The sequence below is a fragment of the Plecotus auritus genome, assembly GCF_963455305.1.
Source record: "Plecotus auritus genome assembly, chromosome: 8".
Taxonomy (NCBI): Eukaryota; Metazoa; Chordata; class Mammalia; order Chiroptera; family Vespertilionidae; genus Plecotus; species Plecotus auritus.
The window spans coordinates 163,003,963-163,030,865 of NC_137782.1; the positions used below are offsets into that span (position 1 = coordinate 163,003,963).

A 26,903-nucleotide genomic window follows, 5' to 3' on the forward strand; every position below is an offset into this window, starting at 1 on the left:
AAATTTTTTTCCTCTAGGTCATCTGGAGTCTAAGGGGAAAAGTATGACTAAGCAAATCTTAGTACACCACATGATTATTAATTCATAGTCATAACAGTATAAGTTCCAATTATTGATTTAACTGAAAATGGATATTATAATCATATTGTGAAGATTGAAAGAAAAAGTGAGTGTGTGTTTGTGTGCACATGGGGGAAGATAAGAGAACTAAATGCTCATCTTCCATAGTTGGAATTCAAGAGATAATATCTGAAACTGATTTTCAAAATAGCAGTATCATGCACATTACCAGAAATAGAAGATAAACACCAGAAGAAATCGCTAAAAGAATTCAAAGTATTTGCCTAGTGAAAATGGTTGTGGAGAGAGATGGAGCATTTATACCTTAAGTCTTATCTTTTTAAATTGTGTATATGGATGGCTCTGATTCTTTTTAAGTGACAAAACACAATGAGATACCGTGTCATACCCACTGGGATGGCTATAACCAAAAATAGATAACAAGTGCTGACTAGTCTGTGGAGAAATTGGAACCCTCAAGCAATGCTGGTAGGAATGTAAAATGGTGTGGCCACTATGGAAGACAGTCTGGAAAAGCTTCAAGAAGTTAAACTTAGAGTTAGTTGCAATATGACCCAGCAATTCTACTCCTAGCTATATTCCCAAGAGAAATGAAAACATATGCCCACACAATATCTTATACACGAACATTCATAGCAGCATTATTCATAACAGCCCAAACCTGGAAACAACCCAAATTTTCATCAACAGATGAATGAATAAACAAATTGTGGAATATACTGTGGGAGAGTAAGAAAATTTCTTTTACCCTTCTAGGTTCTTCTGGCTGGTCTAATAATTAAATCAACATGAGACAGAGTAACAAGAGAAAATAACCAAAATTAATTACATATGTATGGGAACCCCACATACATGAGTCAGAGATCCCCACATACATGAGAGGTTCTGAGACAGAGGTTCTGAGGTACACACAAGCTAAGAATGAGGGGGCACCTTGGGGGTTTCAGAGGGGAGGAAGGCCATTCGCAGGAGGATAAGAAGAGCAATATGTTCAGTAATTAGATGCTTGTCCAAATACCAAAGTTTTTTTGGTAATAACTCTTATTATGGGCAAGGCCCCAAATTTAAATTCTTTAAGGAAGAGTAAAATTTTCTCATGAGCCCACAAAGTCTTGATTGTCTTCAGCTATGCCTGCCAAAGTGGCACATCTTGGGGAGGCCTGTTCTGAACCCCTTCAATACATATAATAGAATGTTATTCAGCCATAGAAAGGAATACTGGTGCATGCTATAGCACAGAGGAACATCCAAGACTATACTAAGTAAACAAAGCCAGACAAAAAGGGCTACATATTATATGCTTCCATTTACATGAAACATCCAGAATAGGTAAATCTACAGAAACAAAGTAGATTGACGGTTAACAGTATCTGGGGCGAGGGGATAATGGGAAGTGATGCTAATGAGTACAGGGTTCCTCTTTGGGGTGATGAAAATGTTCTGGAATGGTGATGGTTGCACAATCTTGTGGATACATAAAAACCACTGAATTGTGTACTTTTAAAGGGTGGCTTTTATGGTATGTGCATGATATCTCAATTCAGAAAACAAAGGTCAAAAAAGTAACAATGATCCATCTAGGCACCTCACTAAAGAACGGGTACTCTTGTGCTGAGGAATCTTCCATGTAATGGCTCTACTGAACCCTCCCGAATGGGTGGGTGCTCAACGTCCCCCAGTAGAGCAGAGGTGACACAGGAACCAAGGGTAGTTATTTTCTGGGTGTGGAATCTCCCTCAGCGTTTTTATGCTATCTTTGTCCTCTCATCCGGCACTCTCATTATTGAAATTCTTGCCTGTTCTGCACACAACTGTTCAGCTTCTTCATAAGTCTGAAAAAGAGGAGATGATTGACATGGTGAGGTGCGAACTCCCAGGGAGGCATTTTCTTCTGAGCAAATGGGCTCCTCCACTTTCCTGTCAGGAGGGTGTTACCTGCTCTGAGTGGGTTTGTAACCTTTTCGGTTTTCCCCTCCTCCTAATCCCTTGTTATACACACTTTTTTAAAAATCATGTTGTGCAGCCTAAATAGATACAATTTTTTAAAAATATTTTTATTGATTTCAGAGATAAAGGGAGAGGGAAAGAAAGAGAGAAACATCAATGATGAGAGAGAATCATGGATCCGCTGCCTCCTGCACGCCCCCTACTGGGGTCAAGACCACAACCCAGGCATGTGCTCTGACCAGGAATCTAACCAGCAACCTCCTGGTTCATAGGTAGACACTCAGCCACTGAGCCATGCCAGCCAGGCACTTTTTATTTGCAAATCGTACCTCAGCAAAGCTGGAAAACATTAAATAAACAAGTCCATCAGGATGGGATGGGTGGGAACATCTGGTTGGCACCCTGTCCACTTGAGACGGACGGCCTGCCCCGGAAGGAGCCATTTCCCGTTCATCGGTGCTTCTGCGGACTGCTCGCTGTACTCACTGTGCCTCGGTGTTAATAGTTGGATGCATCACTTCTATTTTTGTGTTTCCTGTGGACTAGAGTGAGATGGTGGCAGTAGCTGCAGATGTCCTCAGCTCAGTTTGGAAGACATGACAGATGTGTCTCTTCCCATCTCTATGTTGTCTGAATCTCAGCCTCAAAATGACATGGCACTCATGTCACTCCAGTCCTTCCAACCTGAAGGGTGGGGGCTTTGACATCTTGTGTTCACGGTTGCACAGAATAGTTACTTCATAATCAGAGCTACATTTAAGCATGGTAATATTTTAAGATCATCGTGCTAGTGTGATATAATATGCTGTAACATTAATTATCCTTGGCCTATAGGCTCTGTAATATTCCTTATATATAAACTAGAGGCCCAGTGCACAAATTTTGTGCACTGGGCGGGGGGGTGGGGGGTGGAGGAGAACCCTCAGCCCAGCCTGCGCCTTCTCGCAGTCTGGGAGCCCTCAGGGGTATGTCCGACTGCAGCGGAGGCGGGAGAGGCTCCTGTCACTGCCACCGCCGCGCTCGCCAGCCATGAGTCCAGCTTCTGCAAGAGGCAGCTCCTGCATTGAGCGTCTGCCCCCTGATGGTCAGTGAGCATCATAGTGACCAGTTGTTCCACCATTTGGTCAATTTGCATATTACCTCTTTATTATATAGGATTGCTTTTCTACATGTAAATGGTTATGTCCTAGAATATACAGAGACACTCTGATTTTAAGAATTTCACCCACAGGCTAAATCTGCCTTCTCAAGAATCACTCGCTTTATAATAAATCATCATAATTTACAGTATATACTAGTAAGTAAGCTGAGAGTAATCAAAAACCAGGGGCATGGGGGATTCTCTTACTTATTCTTTATTTCCCCTTCTTTCTATTATATTTGAGTCCTGTAGTATTCACAGTTGCTGGTGAGGCTCTAGCTGCATAGATGCCCCCTAGGGACAACTCGGGGCTTGAGATTCAGCTCTAAAGTGGAGATTGCACCAGCAGGAAGTGGAAACAGTTTCTGTTAAGTTTGCATGGAGCACTCACGAGGGTGCTGATGGGTTACCCAGCGCTTTCCAAGTTCACTTCTCCTTGTATTCCCTTCATGCTGAGGTCTGGCCTGAAGCCATCTGAACTGCTGTCAAGGATAGGTTCCTGTTAATTCTCCTGCAGGCCTGGAGAAGGGGCCTCAGAATGAAACCTGCTTTGCCAGCACCTTGATCTTGGACGTCTAGCCTCCAGAATTGTGAGAAATGTTGTTTAAGCCACCCAGTCTGTGGTATTTCGTTATGGTGGCTCAATCAGACTATCATACACAAGAAAACAAATAAATGTGTTTCCAGTGACCTAAAGTGAATACTGAAAAATCAGCTGTTCTGCAAGGAGAAAATAATCTGATGTGAACTAACCGGATCAGCCTAAGTCACCTTTTGGTGAAATATTCTGAGAGTTTTGCATGTGGTTTAACTGAAATCATCAGTCCCAGTGGGGAAGGGCAGGTGACGGCCTGAGTTCTCAACCTGATTTAGCCATAACTAGCAGGCTGCTGTGGGCAAGCACTTGGGGCTCAAGTTGTTCACCCAAATGTGATGTGTCTAGAATGGGTGTTCTTTGACCTCTAAAAGTCCTGGTTCTTACAGACTCCTAGAAATGAGGACCCTCTGGCTAATAACGAAAAGTAGGCACGATTCTGTGCCAGGCACTAGGCTGGACTCTATGCATTATCTCACATGTTCATAACAACCCAGCAAGATGGGGTTCGTGCCCATTTAAGAGAGGATGAAACAGTGCCCCCAAAGGTAAATAACCTGCCCGGAGTCATACAGCTGGAAAGCAGGCAGAGCCAGGAATTGATTTTAGATCTGTCTGTCTGTCTGTCTGTCTGTATACCCGATTTTAACACCCCTATACCCTCTACCGCACCACTCTGCCTCTTGACTTGGTGGCAATCTGCCTAGCCTTCAATCTCTCCTATTTGGGCTTCCTGCACTGACTTTCCCTGTCACTTGTCATGATAGAGGCTTTTATAATTGCTTCATTTATCTCGATCTTCAGAAGCTGCCAGATCTGGCAAAGGCATTGCTTGCTTTGTGCAATACAGTGCAGCCTCACTTAACCCATGCATAGCCCTGAAAATAGTGGTTGGCACACATAAGCACTGGGTATGTGTTATTTCTCATTAGTAGGTCCCTATGTGTCCGATTGTTCACTTTCCCTGGATCACTTGGGAGTACCAGGCAGCATGTACCGGGAGCTTGCATCACTCACCATTGCGTAGAGTGGCTATGACTTTGGCTGTGTACCTCACTGGAGGGAAACCCAGGTCCCGCTGCCATTCAACTCCTGCATCTTCCTATATAGGGCAAGGAGCTGAACTGTGTGGACAGCAGTGTGGCAGGATCGTGCCAGTCCAGATGTCACAGGGTCTGGCAGAGATCACACTCATTCATTCTTGTCACTAAATGACCAAACCTAGAGGAGAGGTGCACCAATCTTTTTTTTTTTTTTTTTTTTTGGGTGGGGGGATTGCTTTTTTATTTATTTTTTTAATTGTTTGAAGCATACAAATAGTAGTACATATGTCTCCTTTTCTTTTTCCCCCATTGACCTCCCCCCCCCGGCCTCCCCTTCCCCCCAGTACATGCCTTTACCTGCCCCCCCCCCCCCCAGTGTCTTTTATCCATTGGTTGTGCTTATATGCATGCATACAAGTCCTTTGGTTGATCTCTTACAGCACCCTCCCGCAACCTCCCCTGCCTTCCCGCTCTAGTTTGACAGTCTGTTCAATGCTTCTTTGCCTCTGTATTTATTTTTTCCCCTTTTCTTTCCTTTAAAAAATCTTGCCTCTGCAGACTAGAAATAAACGTATAATAACAAAAAATGTTTGAGTCCCAATTTCAATGTCCAACAGTTCTGAGTCCCTGTTTCAATGTCAAACAGTTCCTTAAGTGTTCATGTCAGCAATGATATCTGGATGGAGGTGCACCACTCCTAGAGACTACAACCAAATCATCTTTTCATTAAACTTCTTTAACTAGGGGCCTGACATGCTAACTAGAGAGGCTGAGGGAAAGGTAATTCCTCTTTTCTTAGCGTTCCCAAACTATCTCTGTAGTTTAAAGAAAGGAAAAACACTCCTCCTTCCCTGCCTAGCAAACTCCTAGCCATCCCCAGGGTCCAGCTCAAAGTTCTCTAGAGGAAACCCCAATGATTAATACAATGCTTGGCATATATTAACAGGCCCTCCTGAAATAACGAAAGAGTTTTAGTTCCCTCTGAAAAAGTTAACTAGTGTGTGTGTGAGTGTGTGTGTGAGTGTGAGTGTGTGTGTGTGTGTGTGTGTGTGTGTGTGTGTGTGTGAGTTCCTCAGCCTCACTGTGAGCCCGTGTTCTCCAGGGACTGGAGGCCTCACAGGACTCCTCATATTCCTGAAATTCTACATTGCATATGCCAAAGGAAAGAATAAAGCCCAGGGGAAAAATGCTCTTTTTTAATGATTTGAAAACAAAATAATTACCCACTTTCCCGTTTCAAAAACCTACCTATCAGATTATTTTGCCTGCAGTCATAGAAAGGCCAGGCCAACAACAACAACAATAATAATAATAATAATAATAATCAGTTACAGAGGGAAAATGACATCTCCAAAGTTGGCATCATAAAATAAAGAAGGAGAAACCAAGATGGTGGCATAGGTAAACACATAAACTGCTGCCTCGCACAACAATTTCAAAACTACAACTAAAGACAAAACGGACATCATCCAGAACCACAGGAAGGCTGGCTGAGTGGAAATTATACAACTAGAAGGAAAGAGAAAAGCACACTGAGACTCATAGGAGCTGCAGAAGGCAGAGGTACCAAGGCGCGCGTGCGGACAGGACTGGCAAATGTGTACATGGCTGGCTTTCTCAACCGGGAGGGAGACAAAAGTTCCCGATGGCTCTGAACACCAGTTTTGGGCAAGACTCTGGGGACCCAGACTCATTCAGGGAGAAACTGGACTGTCTGGCAGCAGGCGAAACTTGAGGGCGGCTTTCTCTCAGAGGTGCTTGCAGCAATTACCGCGGGACACTGAGAACCAGGGGGCCCGTAGGGCAGGACTGATGGGAAGCCATTGCTGTCTACTCCGCCCTGAGACTCTGCCCCATCCAAGCTAAGCACAGAGGCTTTTGCAAACCTTGTCTCATAAGAGAACTTCCAGCACAGAAGTTCTCCCATCATAGACACAGCTGATCATCACAGCCAATTGTCCTGGAGGTCAATTCCTCCCATTGATACCAACAACAATCAAGGCTTAACTACAACAAGACTGTGCACACAGCCCACAAAGGGGTGCACCAAGAGTGTCCATCTCAGGTAACTGGGGAGGCTGAGCCACTGGGCCCTATAGGACACCTAGCACACAAAGCCACTCTATCAACTCAGGGAAGCAGCCAAAATGCAGAGACAAAGAAACAGGTCACAAATGAAAGAAATGGAGGAAAGCAAATGACTGGATATAGAGTTCAAAACCATGGTTATAAGGTTTTTCAAGAATTTTCTAGAAAAGGCCGATAAATTTAGCGAGACCCTTGAGGATATGAAAAAGGACCAACTAGAAATTAAGCATACACTGACTGAAATAAAAAATAATATACAAAGATCCAACAGCAGACTAGAGGATCGCAAGAATCAAGTCAAAGATTTGAAATACACAGAAGCAAAAAACACCCAACCAGAAAAGCAAAAAGAAAAAAGAATCCAAAAATATGAAGATAGTGTAAGGAGCCTCTGGGACAACTTCAAGCATACCAACATCCGAATTATGGGGGTGCCAGAAGAAGAGAGAGAGCAAGATGTTGAAAACCTATTTGAAGAAATAATGACCGAAAACTTCCCCCACCTGGTGAAAGAAATAGACTTACAAGTCCAGGAAGCGCACAGAACCCCAAACAAAAGGAATCCAAAGAAGACCACACCAAGACACATCATAATTAAAATGCCAAGAGCAAAAGACAAAGAGAGAATATTAAAAGCAGCAAGAGAAAAACAGTTAGTTACCTACAAGGGAGCACCCATATGACTCTCAGCTGATTTCTCAATAGAAACTATGCAGGCCAGACAGGAGTGGCAAGAAATATTCAAAGTGATGAATAGCAAGAACCTACAACCAAGATTACTCTACCCAGCAAAGCTATCATTCAGAATTGAAGGGCAGATAAAGAGCTTCACAGATAAGAAAAAGCTAAAGGAGTTCATCACCGCCAAACCAGTATTATATGAAATGCTGAAAGGTATTCTTTAAGAAGAGGAAGAAGAAGAAAAAGGTAAAGATAAAAATTATGAACAACAAATACATATCTATCAACAAGTGAATCTAAAAATCAAGTGAATAAAAAATCTGATGAACAGAATAAACTGGTGAATATAATAGAATCAGGGGCATAGAAAAGGAGTGGACTGACAACTCTCAGGGGGAAAGGGGTGTGGGAGGTACGGGAAGAGACTGGACAAAAATCGTACACCTATGGATGAGGACAGTGGGGGGTGGGTAAGGGCAGAGGGTGGGGTGGGAACCGGGTGGAGCGGAGCTATGGGGGGAAAAAAGAGGAACAACTGTAATAATCTGAACAATAAAGATTTATTTAAAAATAAAATAAAGTAAACCCCAATGAGGCTCTGAAATAGCCCTCTTAACCTTAGGAATGATGTCAATAAATGGATGAGCTATCTGCAAACTCTGCTGACCCTATTGCCAGAAAAGATGGAGATGACAAAATGTTCTCTGACTACAAAGAAAGGACAGAGGACAAGGTAATTGCTAGAGAGACTGATGGACAAGGCGCACAGCATCTGTCATGCCCCGGGGGGTTGGGGGCAGATGAGCTCTATTGCATTACTTCCACCTCAGCACATCACCTCATTTATAGCTAATCAGGCAGAATTAAATATTTTACATTATCTTTCTTAATCCTGCATGGGATCAGTTGAAAACCCAGGGCTCTAAAAATCTAATTGTCACTGCTTACCAGAAATGTCATCCTCACTTTGAGGAACTGAAACAGGGCCAAACACGAAGCTGTTTTTTCCATTTTCCTAAAGTACCGTCCCTCAGCCAGAACCGGACATGCATCTACCCGTGTCCAGGGCAGTACACTTTAGGGACGCCCAAGGACATCTGGGATCCCTGCCCTGCCTCGGAACTCACGTATGGCCAGGAACTAAAAGAAGAGAAGAGGGGTGGAGGTAGGATGTAGAGAAACAACAACTCTAAACCATAGCAGATTCAAGACAGCAAAATCTAAATCTCGATGTGGTGTTCCGTGGGCCTAGATAGCACGTAACTGAGAGACAGGAAATAGTCCCGCTCCCAGTAAGAAGGGATGGTATGAGGTTGTGGCAGCTTTTCACCCATCTACGACTAAGACTTCTTTTCCTCTCAGCTCCTGCCCCTAAGCCTCCCTCCTTCACTGTCCTGGGTGTCAGTGTGATACCCCGCTTCTGGCCTGCTCCTGGCCGCTGCAGTCACACTCTTAGGAACAGAGCTGCCGGGACTCTACTGTAGGTCTTCTACGTGGTTCCCATTGTGTGGCGCTATCTCCTGGGTAGACCTGAAATTACGAAGACGTGAGAAAACCATGTGGAGCCAAACTGTAGAGTCTAGTGAGCAGGAGCCGTGCCCACTGTCCTCAGTGCCCATTGGTGATAGAGGTGGACAGGAAATGAGTAAAACAGGTGTGGTTCCTAGCTTGGTGAGCATCTGTCTGCCCTCTGTGTGAAAGTATGTGTGTTGTAAGTTAGTGATGTATTATCCGTGTTGACATGCTCCATGTGACTAAACTGTTAGTGGCATGAATGCCATGTGTTTACATGTGCATGTGTGTGTGAGTAGAATGTGCTATAGTGGGACAGTTTAAAGAGGTGACTAGTCAGTCTCACTTTTCCTCCTCCTACTCCCATTCCTTTAAAAACTAGAGGAGTGCCCTATACTATAGTACAACCCCTGAAAAAGCTGTGTGATTTGGGGGTGGAGGGAGTCCAGGGGTTAGGTGAATTACATCTCCCCTAAAAGATTCTCTAAAACCTGGAAGTTTTATATTCTTTCCCTTCGTTGGTTAAAAAAAACAAAATTGACCCCTTTTAAAAGCACTCTTTGGGCCTTTTGCTAATGACCCACTGAGCCGTCAAGAAAGGGCAAAGTAAAAACACCACTTTTGGGTGGGGCGGCCATATGTTGTGTTGTTTTGCTTCAATTGGTGGTGTGACAAGGTGTTCCGCCTTGGGGTGGGGGTTAAATAATCTACATATAGAAAAGCCTAAGCGACCATTTGACCGCCCGACTGGTAGCTATGACACACAGTGACCACCAGGGGGCAGATGCTCAACACAGGAGCTACCAAGCGACAGCAACTTTGCAGAGTGCCCTCTCGCACTCCAGGATCCCTCGGGGGATGTCGGACTGCCGGTTTCGGCCCGATCTCCACAGGCCAGGCCAAGGGACCCCACCTGCCGGAGGGACCCCGCTCACGCTGCAGACGCTCTTCAAGCCCTGGCACCACCCCAGGTGCAGCGGCCAGGGAGGGACCAGGGACCGCGGGAGGTTGGCTCCAGGGCGTGTCTGGCCCGTCTCGTCTAGTCCCACCCCGCCGGCCACCTTCTAATTAATTTCCTTTCAATGCCTCTAGTAATAAAATAAAATAAACCAAAATTGGGAAAAGAAAGATCATGGTTACATTGCTAGATGACTTCCCCATAACTGTTCTGTTCCCAGTTAGGAAAATGTTTTTCCCTACTTAGTCTTCGCTTTAACTTTTAGTTTTAGCACGTGAGATCTAACTGCGTAGAATACTTTGTAAGTGAACAGACTGCATCAAAGATTTAACATTTACGACTTCCCTCAGTAGTCCCAAGGCCAATTGGATTGCCTGCCTTCCTTCCTTCCTTCTTTTTAAATTATGAAATGTTTTGATTATACTGAAAAGTATGAAGAATAATATCATGCACACCCATGGATCCACCACCCAGCTTTGTTAATTCTTAACTTTTTGCTATTTTTGCTTCAGGTAGTTTTTCATAAATAAAACATTACAAACACAATATGACCTTTTTGCTTAAGGAGTTTAGTGCTATGAAGATTCAACCTATATCAGAACCTAGCTTGTAGGATACTTGAACAGAAGAGTAGTATTATTTTGTAAGAATTTCTCTTGGTCTCTGCCATTCTGGAGGTTTACTATAGTGAGTCCAATCTGAATTTATTCTTATTTATACTGCTGATGACTTTGTTCTTCCTGAATCTCAGTATTTGTGTTTCTCATCAATTCTGAGAAACCTTAACCAAATTATTATTTAACTCCCCCTATTTTCTCTGTCCTCTCCTGAAATCCCTACTAGGTATATGCTAGACCTTCTGGAGATTATAATACTGGAGGCAGGAAGAAGTGTCCATAGACTGTTGCACTGATCTGGTGAGAGATTATGGCCTGGACTAGAGAGGTGGTAATGGGATGTTGAGAAGTGGGTTGAAGAACTCCTAAGAATTCAGAGGACACAATGGTAGTTCAGTTCCTTTTTTAAAAAGTGGGTGTGGGGGGCCTAAGTAAAATGTTTATTTCACCGTCAAAACAAATAGATCATTCTACCAGTCTCAGCATTTTATTTTTGAGTCCCAAATCACCTAAGAGCTAAGACCTACTCCCATTAGAAACAGCTCATACCATCAGTGATTCTGCAGATGGCACAGGGAGTAATTTACACAAATGAAATGAAATAATGCTCAGGTGATTGCTCTAGGCCTTTCCATTGGATGTCCTGGCTGCCTCTTCGGGGAATCACTGATCCATGCAACACAGAAGCATTTGGAGCAGAAATTCATCCTGCACTTAAAGTCAATAATATTTGAAGGAAACTCTTGCAACATAATTGGAGTTTTGGTATGTCGCCCTATCACCTGTGCACAGACACTAGCTTCCTCCCAATAGAAGTACCTTCACGTAACTACAGGCTCTCCCCCGATGAAGTGACAAATGAGCCAGTTTGGGATGAATTTGAGTTGTGCAGACAGGAATACCAGCCAAGGCACACACAGTCCGTGTGAATCATCCACACCAGCTTTCAGCAGCAAGAGTCACAGAACAATCGCTCAGTTCCTTCCTTCGTTTTTACTGTGTAGACCTGGCCCCAGACCCAAGAGTAAAGCAGCAACTCTAAGGAAGCAGCACATTATAAATAACCCAGAGGAGCCTTTTATAACAGCAACTGCCTGCTGATTTTGTGGCCTAACAGCTCAAGCAAAAAGGATATAAGTACAATATTGGGCAATGACTAATTACTCAAAATTTTGTGCATCAGCAGAAGTGGAACCTGCGGTTGGTGCTAATATTATCAAATGCCTTTGCCGTTTAATAATCTGGTAGCTCTGGGTTATTTAGCATGCAATTTTCACAGAGAACAATGATTTTATTTCAAGTGCCTCTCACTGAAATAAAAAAAAAAAAGCAGCTGTTAGGAGATGAACATTTGGCAGAAAATATTTCAGTGGAATCATTTGTGAGATACTAAATCATACTGGATTAACTGTTTTCTGTCTAGAATAGTGGAGTCACAAAGAAGAAAGATCGCTGACCACAGAAGACAAGGCCAGTCTTTAGAACCCAGTGAATCACTAACAGACATTTTAGTTTTAAGTGCCATTTATTCACTAATATATAAAGTTATTTATATACAAAGCTTCCATTAATATTGCCTGAAGAATGGGCCTTTTTTATTCCAGTGTTAGCTCATACTCAGGGTTCTCCTTCTCTTTCATTAATAATTGAATTCTTTAAATTATAGAATAAATTAGTCCACCACAGACATTTTGGCCAGAATGGGGTTTGTAACCAGTTTTAAGTCTCCGCAGGCCATTCTCTGTGGCCAGGAAGACAGAAGGGCTGTGAGGGTTGTGACTGGCAGTGGCGCCTGCTGAGCACGTTAGCCCTGACCCTGAACCTGAAGAGTGGCAAGGGCTGCCCAGTGGGCTCTGGGCCCCAGGGGCCCCCACTCTCAGGCTGCCAGAGTAGAGCCGAATCCCAGGTTGACAACAGACCCTCGCGTGCTCTTCAGGTCGCACCACTGGTCACACTGGTGTGACAGTGGAGGCACAGGGACATCATTACATGCTGTAGGCACAGCCAGTTTCAGCCGAAACACATTACGCCAGAGCTGCTTTCATGTGGCCATACTGATTCGGGAACATTTCTTTACATTAAGTTATTATAACTGAAACATAAACTTCTCCTCTTTTCTAAACTATCAAGCAATGTACAAAGCGAACAGCTTTACCTTACCGTCGGTTCCCACTCCTGGGGTGGAGTGGGAGATGGGTAAACATTTAAAATGGACCATTTTCAGAAATGGCTGAGGATCGCCACAGGGTGAAGCCCAGGCTTGAACTGAGGGTGACCTGAGGTGCAGAAATGGGGTGGGTGAAGAGATATCTGTTCTGTATGTTGCTTTGTATGGTGAGACAATGTCTACATTTTTTTACATGGCCATGTTTATGCAAGTGCTAGCCCAAAACAGCTTCATCAAAATGCCCCGTGTCCATGCCGGTGTGACGGGCCAGCCCAGAACCCGTCCAAACCCAGAAGCTGAGAGTGGACCCTGAGACACTGAGACACAAAGTCAGGCCCCAGGTGGATCCAACAAACGACCTCTGTCAATGGGGAACATTGCTGACTTGAACCAGGAGCCATTTGTCACCAATAATGGAGCCCAGTCAGTCCGTGGTGCTGACCTTGGAGGCAGAACACCACAACCATATACATTCATGTGGATTGGGATGGGTTGGTGGTGTGTTTTTTTTTGCCTTTGACTCAATTTTAAATCAAATTGAAGTGATACACTTACTGTGATCATCTGTATGCTTACAAATGATTACTAAATACTTCTGGGCAACAATAAATGGAGAATCTGGCAGTTCTGGGATGAAGTTTGGTAGAGTTTTTCTTATTCTCTTGTAGTTGAATTGTAATCAATATAGTATCATTTTTTAATACCACTTACACTCTTTTTGGGCAGTGAAATGCTGCCCTGAATATATGTATCCTCCCTCCCCCGCATTGATTTTGTTCTCGACCCCCCATTGACCCCTCCCTGTTTTCATCCATCTAAATGAAAGAAGGCTTTAGCCCCATAAACCTCGTTCCAGATGAAAATGCATAATTCAAGAGAAATACTGATGTCAAAGAAGAGAAGGCACACCAATTTGTGTCAGCAGTTGCTGTAAATTAAAGAGGAGTACAAGGAGAGTTTAATGTAATGTAGATTTGGAAATAAAATTAGAACCAATATTTAGGCAGTCCTCCGCCTCTTTTTTCCCTGCTGTGACATGAAGGATTGACTCCCAGCTTAAGTACCTAACATAGTTCATTTTTCTTTTTTGCTGCAACTTTTTTCCCCATAAAATGTTGCATATTTATCTTTGGCATCTAAAATCAGATCTTTTCACCTTCTCCATTCTAATCTCAGCAGAGTAGTCAGGAGGAAGAGTCACACCCATCATGTTTGCAGCACAGAAAGGACCCCTGCCATACCAGTCTCACTAGCTCAGCTGCTAAATAGCTATTAATTCTTCCTTCATAACTGATTCTCTCTAATGTGGGTGTCACCCCGTGGCTTCTTTTCTTTTTCTAAAGCTGGAAAGTAAAAGGTTGATAATGAACATGTCACACGTGTGCTAAACACTCATGAGAATTCTGTAGCACACATGCTCCCCTTTAAAGGAGTTACGGTGGGAAGCTTCACATTTAATCCAATCAAACCGCCATTGTTCAGAACCTTCAGGTGGGTGGGGGGTCGTATTTGAATATCCTTTAGAGCTGGTGTGCGTTATAGTTGCCCACTATTTTTGCCAACTATGGAATTCCCTAGCTTGATCCACACCTTAATCACTAAACTTAGTTTTAACAGATTCACTCTTTCCAGAAATAAATTCCTAAGCATTGTGATTCTCAAAGTGGGCCCGGGACCAGCAACATCAGCATTACCTGGGAACTCATTAGAAACAAGTCCCGAGCTCCACCCCAGGTTTAAGGATCAGAAACTCTGGGGGTGGAGCCCAGCAATCTGTGGTTTAATAAGCCCTCCAGGCAATTCTGAAACACACTCTAGTTGGAGAACCACTAACTTAGAAGATGAAATAGTGCCTTCATTGAGGATAGTCAGAGGTGTGCTACAGATTTTAAAGCTATACCAAAACAGAAGTTTCAAAATCTTCGTGAGCAAAGTTGAAGTACATGTATGGCCTCTCCAGGGGGGTGCTTTAGTGGAGACTGGCCTTCAACGGAGGGGGTGTCACTCCTGCCACCTAGCCATGAACTTGAGCAAGTTCTTCTCACACTTGGTTTCTCATCTGGAAAATGAAAGGCCCGCCCTATCTACCCCACAGGATTATAATGAGATTCAAAATGAAACACATCTACAAACATGCTCTGTAAACCAGAAAGTACTGTGAAAAAGTGAGAGTCATGTCATTCTGCCGACAGGATTCTGGCAGTCCGAGCACTGTGTCAGGGCAGAGTTGGGAGAAGGCCTAGCCAGATCCATCTTTTTGACTATATAATGACTGATTCTCCACCTTGGCAGATGTGCCTCAGATTCTGCCATTTAAGCCCACCGATTTATCTGGTGTTAAGATAGGAAAACCATTGCCTGGTCAGTGGCTACAAGGGAGTAGAAAAATATATCCATTTCAGACATGCTGTTTTCTATGGAAAGCTCTAATGATCGCTTAGGGCACACATGTATGTGGGCACTGAAGCTCCCATGCCCAGAACTTGCCACACACCAGCAGTGAGTCTGTACTGAACCCCCCCACCCTCAGCCCTGTGCGAGGGCGTCATGGCCTTCGAGAAGGAAGCTAAGTGTCCACTGCCACATAGTAATCATTACAAAGAGGACCTAAAAGAAAATACAGGGTGTCCCCCAAAAAGTATACACACTTGAATAGCTGATAGCCCAATTTTGAAAATGAAATGTGTTTTAATAAATACTGCATTTATAATTATTCAAAGTGTATGTATACATTTTGGGGAGAAACACTATATATAGTTATGGAAGGAGATTTGGCTTTGGCTGGTAAACACACAATGCAATATACAGATAGTGTATTATAGAATTGTATACTTGAAACCTATATAATTTTATTAACCGGTGTCACTCCAATAAATTTCATTTTAAAATATTTTTTAGCCGAAACCGGTTTGGCTCAGTGGATAGAGCGTCGGCCTGCGGACTGAGGGGTCCCGGGTTCGATTCCGGTCAAGGGCATGTGCCTTGGTTGCGGGCACATCCCCGGTGGGGGGTGTGCAGGAGGCAGCTGATCGATGTTTCTCTCTCATCGATGTTTCTAGCTCTCTGTCCCTCTCCCTTCCTCTCTGTGAAATATCAATAAAATATATTTTAAAAATATATATTTTTTTTAAAAAGAAAACCCCTCAAGCAAACCAAATCTATAGAAACCAAGATTTACCAGCCAGAACAGTTCATGTGTCCGTGCTTGAGAAGAATGTGGGTGGGTTATACCTTAAAGGTTAGCCTTTACTACAACTCCACCAAAGGAATTCTTAAACAGCAAGCCTCTGGTGCATTTATCATTTAACTTAAAAACTTCATAGAGTATTCAGTGAACATATCTGGGCAGGAAGGAAGCTAAATCTGTTCCCTCCGTGATTATTGGGAATGCAGTTTTAGTAATAAAACAGGCCAACATGAATTTCACTTTTCACAAAAAGTGCCAGCTAAAATCAAGAGATAGGTATGAATGTAATTAGTTAATTATGATTCAGTTATTGGTTAATTATGGAATTACACTATGAAATGATTTTGCTCAAAAAATGTGTGCCTATTTAACAAATCTATATTGACAGAAAGCAGATTAGTGGTTCTAGACATGGGGGTAGAATATGAATGAGGAGTGACTGTTAACAGGTACAAGGTACCTTTTGGTGGGGGACAAAATTTCCTAAAATTAGACTCTGTGATGGTTGTTTAACCCTGTGAATGGAGTCAAGAACACTGAATTGTATACTTTAAATAGGCACATTACATAGTATGTGAATTATATTTCATTAAAGCTGGTTTTTAATCAAATCGCCAATAAATTGTAGAGCCAAGGAAAATATTGTGCCTACTTAAAAGACAGAAATAAAAAGCACATCAAAACTTCACTGCATGTAGTTTAATACTCAATTAATATGAAATATAAGGCAGAAAATATTTGCTCTTTCTTTTAATCACAAGAGTATTTTTAAAAGAGACAATCTCAGCCTAACAATTGAAATTTAAATGTAATAAATTAAAGTGGCTAGTGGTAAAAACCAAAGTCACTGACATTTATGACATAGTGATTTGTCATGATCCCTACAGACTTATTTGGAATAAAAATCAGCAGCACTTACACAATAATGATAAGAAAACTAGGTTCTCATGTCCATCATGATGTTCCTAAAATGATCTGTTTGGGGAAGGTTGAGGTTGGGAAGGATGTGATCTCATCCTTCTGATGCAAGTATGTGCTGATAAGAGGAGACAGAACTGTTCAGATCTGAGCTGTGAAGCAGAGCTTTTGTCTTGTGTGAGCAGCACGTAGCTCATGTACGTTTATCGGACAGACCACTCAGTCTCGTCTGCCTAGGAGAGAACCTTTGCACTTTCCTGCCTTGGGAAGAAGACAGGCTAGGCCACATAGTTCTAATCTCCTTGTAAAAGTCCTCATTCCAGGGTGTGGGTTTGCCCATGGCTTACTGGTGGCCATGGAGACCTTAGATGGAGGTAAACAAGAGAGGAACAGGGTGGGAGATGTAGGAATTTCTGGCTCAGTGGAAACAAAGCGGGGAGCTACCAACACCTGCCCTGTGTGCTTTGCAATTGAGAGGTTGCTGGTTAGGGCTTTGTAACTCACCAGAAGCCCCGGATACTGGCAGTTCTTTGGGACAAGAGGCTCAACTTCTCTGTTCCTCAACCTTTATTTCATTAGTCACCACTCACCCCAAGGAGCGTTTTAGGATTTTTTTTTTCCCCCTAATTGTCCTCTTCTCCCATGAAACTTTAATGTTCTATCTATTTCTCCATCTATCTATATCTGTTTATGTACCGTGGCCCTTTAGAGAGCCACAAATCACTGTATCAAAGATTTTTCTCACCACTACCCTCTCCCTCCTGCAAGAATGAATTTTCACCCCCATGGGGAGATATGCCCCAATTGAGAATGCATACGCTGGAGAGAATGAAGGGTCTAAGCAGGGTCTTTCTCTTTCTATTCATACTTGAGTGAGTGGTGAAGTCAGTCACATGGAGAAGGTGAATCAGGTGACTCAATATCCATCACTAACTAGGATAAGCGCCAACTTCAGGCTCCAACACAACTAGAGAAATGTCTTCCAAGATCACACTGTCCCCACACCATCCTTTCAGCCTCCCTGCCACCCTCCAGGCTCTGCCACCACCTCCTCTCCCTGGGCAGCAACCCTCCTGGTGGAGGCGCTCAGGTCACCCTCTTCCCATGCCGTCCTCCAGCCTCTCCCAGCTCTAGGCCTCTCCCAAAAGCCTCGCTCATTGTTCTCCCTCTATTCCTTCTCCTCTACGCCCCCCACCCCGCCCACCCCCGACCCAATGAGAACATGAGATTTACCAGGCTCCCTCAGTCCTGCACCATCTAGAGGAACCTTTATACTCTTCACTTACGTTTCTTTAATGTCCTCCTCATAACCTCATAAAGTACCTCCCCTGCCCCCACAGAGGAATGGGTTTCAGAGACCCTGGCACATACAGACGGCCACTGCTAGAACTCTGCAGCCTTGTAATCAAAAGCTACAGGACCCTGACTTCTGCCTCTTCTTGGCTGCAAGAGAGTTCCTGGATGCTCTCATCCTTCTACTCTGCGCTGGGAATACAAGGCAGGCACAGCATAAACCCCTTGCCCTAGGACCCAAGGGATCATTTCCTAGAATCTTGACCCTCTTTGTTCCTTAGAACCCTTGTCTGGCCCCTTCTGACCCTGGTTATGGGCTTTCATTTTCAAAAACATTATTAGCTCATTAAAGAGCCTCCAGATGACACCATCTAGTCTATCTCACCTTTATTAAACACAGTTCTGCTCCAGGCACTGGGCTAGGCCTTTTCACATACATTATCTAATTCAGTATTTACAATAGCCCTACCTCATAGGTCATAGAGAAGTTGAATAACTTGCCAGAATGGTGAAATCAGGGCTCCAATTCAGATCTGTCTCATTCCAAACCATTTACTGCATTGTCCCCCTTGAGAAAACATGTTCCCAGCTATGTAGAGAGGGGCTTCACTGTAGGTGTAAAGATAATGAATTTATCATTCTTAGAAGATGACACAGTTAAGAAAGAGGGGAGAAGGCAGATTTTAAGCCAGTTTTGTTTTCCCTCTGTGCTGCTTCCCCAGGGGTCATGACACCATGTCTCCTGCCAGTCCATGACTAGCCCTCCCTGGACAAAGAATTACTTTTACTTTCCCAGGCCCAACCACACATTCATGCCTCAACCTCCTGCAAACAGGAACAAGGCAGAAGCCCCATTCTCAGAACGTGGAAGCAAGAGCAAAGCAGGGCTTGCCACCAAGCTGGCCTGAATGTAAGCCACCTCAGCAGTTGGTGTGGCCCTGCCTGCATGGGGTGGACAGCAGCAGGGACCCTGGTGGGTTTATGTTGTTCTCTCTGCCTTTCCTGAGGCCCTTGCAATCTTCTTTTTTTAAGAAGAAATTAGCTTGAGATTTAGTCATGTTTCATCCCATCTGCCTTTTCCCTGGCTTCCAAAGCCACAAGCCTGGCTGAGGAATTCAGGTCCACAGTGTAGGCTTTGGATGGCTTTGTGTAGGGAGAAGTTTTTAAAAGAAAGTGGGATCTACTTGTCAGATGGAATGCATTAAGACATCGAGGAGGAATGCAAGGGCTTTAACTGTAGGGTCCCTCAGCAGTTTGAGTGATGAATCATCCAGTGTGGGTAGAGATTCCTAACAAATGAAGCCTCCTGATGACATAATTCTTGCAAGATCGTCTGAGATCTATTGTAACCGCCTGATTTCATCACATGGAGTTTCCCCCCCGCCCCAACCACACTTAATACTCATCATGCCTTCCAACTCATCCATTTTTCTATCATCTGGAATTTGACAAACTAAGACTTTCAGAAGTCTGTCTCATTGTCATCCCTCTTCCAAAGCATCTTGACAGCATGTGCTCCTCACTGAAGGCCAAGGACAAGAGCCTCTAGGAGGGTTCCTAACCCAGGCTTCTGGGTTCAGGGGAAACACAGTGCTTTCAATAGAGTGCCAGTCAGCAAATATGTGTTGACTTAGCTAATAGCTGAGTTGATTCTAGGGAAGACTCGAGGCCAAGGTATCTCCATGAATGAAGACCCGAAGTCCATGGATGAAGACCCAAAGTTCAATACATGAACAGGATGAACAGATGAAACTGGAAAAGTGGACTAGGGAGCCTTGTGTGCCATGCTGAGGAGCTAAAATTTTACCCTAAGAAAGATGAGAAACATTCATAGATCTTTCTGGATTGGAATGGAAGTGAGGTGGCCATATATACAGCAGTGTCACGAATGGATTAGAAGGGGCCAGACTGGAGGCAGGAAGACTGGTTAGGAAGTTAATGTGGTCCTCTAGAGGTGATATGACCAGGAAGTAGGGCAGTGGGAGTAGGGATGGAGATGAGAGGACAGATTTGAGAAATAATACATTGAAACTTGGCAAGTGGAGGTTAATTAGGTATAAGAGAGAGAGAGATTCAGAAGACCCCCAGATTTTCAATGTGGAGCTGCCACAAACTGAAAAGGTAAGAAGAGGTTCGTGTTCAGGTAGTTATGGATTAAAATCAGGCGTGTTGAGTGACAGTGCAGGAGGCTGGTGGAACAGAATCTGAAGATAGAGAAAAATCTGTGCTATGTATATGGTGAGCATGCATAACAGTTTAAACTATAACTGCATAGTACTTAAGTCACTCAAGAAATTATGGGGAATGAGAAGGGAAATGGGCCAGGACAGAACCCAAGGGAATAACAGTATCAATTGGGCAGGAGGAGGAAGAGGGACCTGTGATAGAGACAAAGAAGGAAGGTCAGAGAGACACAGGGACCCAGGAGAATCCCTTACTGCTCTGTGCCTCTCCCCTTCCTACACCTTCTACCTAAGCCCTCTGGCTGTCCTTTTCCTCAAAAGCAAGCTCCTTTATATCCTTAACTCCCCACACAGCCCTCACAGGTGAAAGCTGCTCCTGATCCCAAAGCTTCCAGCCATCCCTCCTCTACCATCCTGTAGAGACTCCTACATTTTGAGGTTTATGCACTTTAGTTATAGAGCCTTGACCTCCTTTCCTGATAATTCTGTTTATCTAAGACTCTGGCATCTACATCACTATTTTTCTCTGCATTCCAATGCTACCATCATGTAGGATGAGCCGTCACCAAGTCTCAGAGTTCCTAGATGCCCTCACCTACAGTGACTCTTCACTTTCACTCCAGCCTCCCACTCCCATGGTGACTCCCAGGAAATGGTTAATACCTGGCACTACTTCAGTTCTGTGGGAATAAACCTCACATCCTATTCTGACCACAACCAGCTCTCTCACCTCTTTTCCTACACTTGTTCTCACTTTCCTTAAATTCCTCCATTTTCTTCTGACCTGTTGATCCCCTAATGACCTCTCTTCCTTCCTTACCCAGGTTGGACTCTGGCTGTTCATCTGAAGTATTCTTTCCCAAAACCTTTGCTTCCTTTGCACCCCCGTTCTTCCCTCACCCCTGCCCAGGGCAAATCTCTTCTTGGAAAATGGGACCCCATACAGAGGGACATCATTAGAGATTCACAGTCTTCACTCTCTCATCCCTGTCATTCTTCATCACTATAGAAAACCTAAGCCCTTCCCATCGGGAAATAGGGAAATGTAAGCAACAGTCAAAAGCCCAGTCGCTCTCTCCCGAAATAGCTTCTCCACCTGCTCTGTTGCTGGATCTCCACAGATGTCCTTGGTACCACTCTTGACTGCCATTTACCACGTTTATTTTCACCTTGGGCGAGTTATTTAACCTCCTTGAATCCTAGGAAACTGCCTCTACCAGTACCACAGACCAGAACTTCCCAGAACTCAGGAGTGTGAAGGCCCTGGGGAGAGCAGAAACTTCAGAATGCCACATCCATTCTGTAAGAGCAGCTCTTCCTTAAGAGGAAATCGTTGTGAGAACACAATGAATAGTAGCCACATGGGTATTTCTGTTGAAGAAGGAAGAATTATGCCATCACCCCCTTTGGCACAAAAATAATTTTCAGTAAAAGGTTAAAACCATGATGTTGTATCAATGAGAACGATTCCATTATTCCAAGAATGATTGATTGGAAAGTACTTTACTTGCAGGAAATCATAGTGATACAATACAGCTTCCACTTTTAAAGCACTTTCCATTAAAAAAATTATACCTATGTCTAAAAATAGTTATACTGAAGATGTGAATCAATAGCCGAGTAATTTATTGGCACTTGAAAGCCCTGTGGTATAAACAGATTCAATACAATGGGACTATCAAGTAGCTCTGGCTGTAGCAACCTAACCTCCGTGTTCATGACAAAAGAAAGTGACATGCAGTTCAGAGAGAGTCACCTGGCCACCTTGGAAGAGAAGAACACAATGGAACAGGACCAACTGGTCAAGTCAATGCAAAGCACTGAGTGACACAGTGAGAGAGACAGAGAGGACAGAGATGTGGTTGCTGCCCTGTTTTCAAAGTGTCCTCGACTGAATGCAGGCCTGTACACAGAATAGCACCATGTCCCAAGTGTCCTAAGAGGAGTGCAAAGGAATATGAGCTATTGAAAGGGAGAGAGATTCTTTTCAGCATGCTTTCCTTCCTTCTCGCCTTCCTGCCGCCCGCCTGCCTCCCACAACCATTTACCATGTGGTGTGATGTGAACAGAGCATGGAATCGACTGGGTCTGGATGCAAATTGCAGCTCTGCCACTAACTGTGTGACACTGGACAAGTTATTTAATGTCTCTAAGACTCAGCTCCCTCAAGTTTCAGAAGGGTCATTAATAAAGATGAAATGAGGTCAGTCTTGCGTGTGTATGAAAGTACCCAGCTTTGCTGCCTCCTGATGCAGAGCAAACAGTAAAAGTTCACTCCTATCCTCACCCTTCTACTCCTCCATTAAGGTTCCACCCCTTTCTTGCTTAAATTTCAAAGCGCTTTCCCACTGTTGGAGGGAATGGGACTTTTAAGATAGCGTGTCCTGGTCTTCATGTCTTTGGGCTGGTGGTCCACCAGCTAGGAGCCTCCCTGCTTCTTTGTGGTTTTGGACTCAGAGGACCAACTGCTACCCTCTTTATGACAAGACTGTGGAGCTCTGCCCCCAGCCAACCCTCTCACTTCTGTGAAATGAGAAGGTGGCGACTTGGGCAACTGAGAGTTAGTCCATCAGCAGTCACTGATTAAGCACATACGTCTTTTAAGGATTGTATAACTATGTAGTCATCAAGGAATGAATTGCACAAGCTTTCTAGCCATGCATAAGGGTTTAACACGTGGGATTGCCTCAATCAAGGTTCTTGGTTGAAGACTAAAGCATCCATTTGTGTTACTGGCATGGGACCTAGGATGCCATTACAATGCTGCCACTAATACCTCAGACCTCAGTTTTTCTGAAGTCACTGTCACAGCCAGAAAATGTTGCTCCCACTCCCCTCGGCTTTCAGATGGGTGTCACTGCCTGGTTTTTAATTGCAAAGGAAGTGGCCTCAATGATAGGGGTATCCCCAAATGCAGGAAAGAGCACCTACCAATGCAGCTCACTCCAGCATGTCCACTTAACTAAGAAAAAAAGGGAAATCATCCAGAGACTAAAAATAGCCAATGTGAAAATTCATGAAGTGACTGATGATGGTTTTTAAAACTTCTTTAGTGACATTTCTTTCCTGAAAAACTTATTTTAATAAAATTTTTAATTTTTTTAATATATATGTTATCTATTAATTTTTTTAGAGAGGATGGAGGGAGAGGGATAGAGAGAAAGAAACATTATCGATCAGCTGCCTCCTGAATGCCCCCCACAGGGGACTGAGCCTGCAACCTGGGCATGTGCCCTGACCAGCAGGGAATCGAACCAGTGGCCTCTTGGTTCCTGGCTCAACGCTCAACCGCTGAGCTACACTGGCCAGGTAAAAATTTTAAATTTTTTAAACATAAAGATTACAGGAAAGTCACAGTACTCCAATATACATCGTTTCACCAGTTATTAGCATTTTGCCACATTTATTTCATTCCTATCTCTCAAAATACATAAATATACCTCTCTGCTCCTTTCCTGTCTCCTTCTTTTGTTTTTAAATATATTTTTATTTATTTCAGAGAGAAAGGGTGAGGGAGAGATAGAAACTTCAATGCTGAGAGAGAATCAATGATCAGCTGCCTCCTGCACATCCCCTCTGGGGATGGAGCCCGAAACCAGGGCATGTGCCCTCACCTAGAATCAAACTGTGATCTCCTGGGTTATAGGTCAACATTCACCATTGAGCCACGCCCGGCCAGGCAATACTTCATATTTTTTATGCTATTATATATGATACTGTTTTTTTAATTTCTTATTCATTAGTAGTATATAGAAATAAAATTGATTTAATATTGGCTTTGTATCTTGCTACTTGCTAACCCCACTATTCTTGGTGACTTTTTTGCTGGATTTCTTAGGGCTTTCTACATAGATTATGCCATCTGCAAAGAAAGAGTTTTACTTCTTCCTTTTAAATATGTATGCCTTTTCTTTCTTTTTCTTACCTTATTGCACTGGCTAGGCAATCCAGTATGATAATGAATAGAAGTAGGGGAAAAAATCCTTGATTTGTTCCCAAGATTAGGGGGAAAGCATTCCCATTAAGCATATTTTCCCATTAAGTATGATGTTAACTATCGATTTTTCATAAATGCTTTTAATTAACATCTTCATAGTTTTCCAGAATATGAATGTACAAAAGCTTATCATCCATTCTCCTATTTGATAGACAGATTATTTCCAGTGTTTTGCCTTTTGAAACAATGTAGCAATAGCATCTTTCTACATATATCCTGGTATTATAGGAACTTTCACCTGTGGACTTCCAGAAGCAAGATTACCGAGTCAAAGGACATACGCGTTTTTTATTGTAACAAATACTGCATTACTCTTCTAGTTCCTACCAACAACATGAGTACCTTTGTCCCCTCCCTCTTCATCTTTGCTGCTCTTGCTGTCAATCTTACTACTTTATCAATCTGATGGGTAAAATAATGTTTTAATTTGCATTTTCTTTGACTGCTAAGAATTATTTTTTCATGTTTATTGCTTATTGACCATTTACATTTCCTTTTCTGAAATCACAGACCTATATCTTTTGTCCATTTTTATCCTGGATTTGTCTTTGTCCCAGCAAATCTGAAGGTATTTTTTGAATATTGGGAATATGTCATTTGTATATAACAAGAATTTTTATCAAATCTGTTCTTTTTCATTTAACTTTATAATTAATGGCTTTGGGTACATAATTTTAAAATATTTTTTAAATATTATGTTATTGTTATATTTCTTACATTCACGTCTGGAATTTAATTTTGTATATGATGTGAGGAACCAAAACTTGGAATCTTAGACTTTGCCATGACTCTTCATATCTTGTGGCATTTTTCCTATTTTCATAATACATTCTCCACCAAACTCATAATTTCTCTGGCTCCAGACCTTTCTGTTGTCGCATTGCTATGCTGTAATCCGAGGGAAGGCAGGAACCACGTGTGGCTCTCTCTCTATTGTTTCCTTCAGGAAAGACCAAACAATTGCAAAGCACCTAGCAGTGCCTGCCATAGCTCAGATGCTCAGAAAACATCAACGGGAGGAAAGAAAGTGTGGAATTCATACCTGCATTACTATTGCTGCTTGGCAAGTTTAGTATTGTTGGCTTGATGTGTAAACAACAGAAAATGTCATTTTCCTTAAAGCCATTCGCTGTCTCATGAGCTCACTCTGTTCCTTACTCCTCCTGGGTCTTCTTCCTTCCAGGCTTTCCTTCTCTCTATAAATCTGTCTCATTCCATAAGGACTCCCTTCTTCACAGAGCCTTTCTTCAAAACCTTTCTTAAAATCCAAACTCTGCCACACTGTTTAGCAGGTAATCCACAATGGGTTATACTCCTCTAGTACCCATCACTATGCTGCAGCCAGCTCATGAAATACGTCAGCTGCAACTGAAACAGTCTTGTAGGCCAAGGTCTCTATTAAGGCTGAAGTATAACTTCAAGATTTGTAATGAAAGCTCTTGGGTCAAAAAAAAAAAGCCAGCAAACTAGGAAAAACTGGAAAATGGCCCTGAATGCTGTTAAATACCAGAATGATTTTTCAAAGTGAACTTGTGTAATTACATTTATTTTATCTAAAATGCATTTATTAGCCCTAGCCTGGTGTGGCTCAGTGGTTTAGCGTCAGCCCAGGAACCAAGAGATCACTGATTCAATTCCTGGTCAGGGCACATGCCCAGGTTGTGGGCTTGATTCCCAGTGGGGGAGAGGGGCATGCAGGAAGCAGCCAATTGATGATATTTCTCTGTCATCCATGTTTCTCTCTCTCTATCTCTAACCCTTCCTCTCTCTAGTAATCAATAAAAACATACTTTTAAAAAAAGAAAACAACAACAACAGACAAATCCTAGTTAAGGCACATTCTACAAAATACCTGACCAGTTCTCAAAACGATCAAGGTCATCAAAACTGAAGAATGTCTAAGAAACTGTCACAGCCTACAGGAATCTAAGGAGACGTGATAACTAAGTGTAATACGGTATTCTAGATGAGATCTTAGAACAGAAAAAGGACATTAAGCAAAACTAGGGAAATCCAAACAAATATGGAGTTCAGTTAATAATATAGCGCTACTATCTCATTAGTTGTGACACATGTACCACAGTAATGTATTTACAGAACTGGGTGTGGGGTCTATGGAAACTCTCGTCATATTCTTGCAACTTTCCTGTAAATCTAAATCTATTCTAAAATAAACATGTAGTTAAATATTTTAAAAATATAAGTTTGGGGAAAAGATGAGTACATGCTTATCTCCACAACTGTGCTTTTCATTGCAGGGTGCTGGTGACAGTTTTGTAGGAGCTTTGGCCTTCTACCTGGCTTACTACCCAAATCTGTCCTTGGAAGAAATGCTCAAGAGATCCAATTTCATCGCAGCAGTCAGTGTCCAGGCTGCAGGGACACAGTCATCCTATCCATACAAGAAGGACCTGCCGCTTGATTTGTTTTGATTGCTACTACCTCAAAAATAAAAATACCTGGAAATAAAATGTTCTTAATTAGCAGCTTACTAT

At 43.0% G+C, this 26,903-nt stretch overlaps 1 protein-coding gene across 2 annotated transcripts in view; it reads left to right on the forward strand.

Moving 5' to 3' along the window:
- RBKS (ribokinase) overlaps positions 1–26,903 on the forward strand; it is a 77,411-nt gene extending 50,508 nt beyond the window's left edge. For both annotated transcript variants that reach the window (XM_080684196.1, XM_080684195.1), the window contains one exon: positions 26,667–26,903. In XM_080684196.1, coding sequence (XP_080540322.1) covers positions 26,667–26,840 — 174 coding nt within the window. In that variant the 3' untranslated portion in view covers positions 26,841–26,903. The remainder of the gene's footprint in view (positions 1–26,666) is intronic.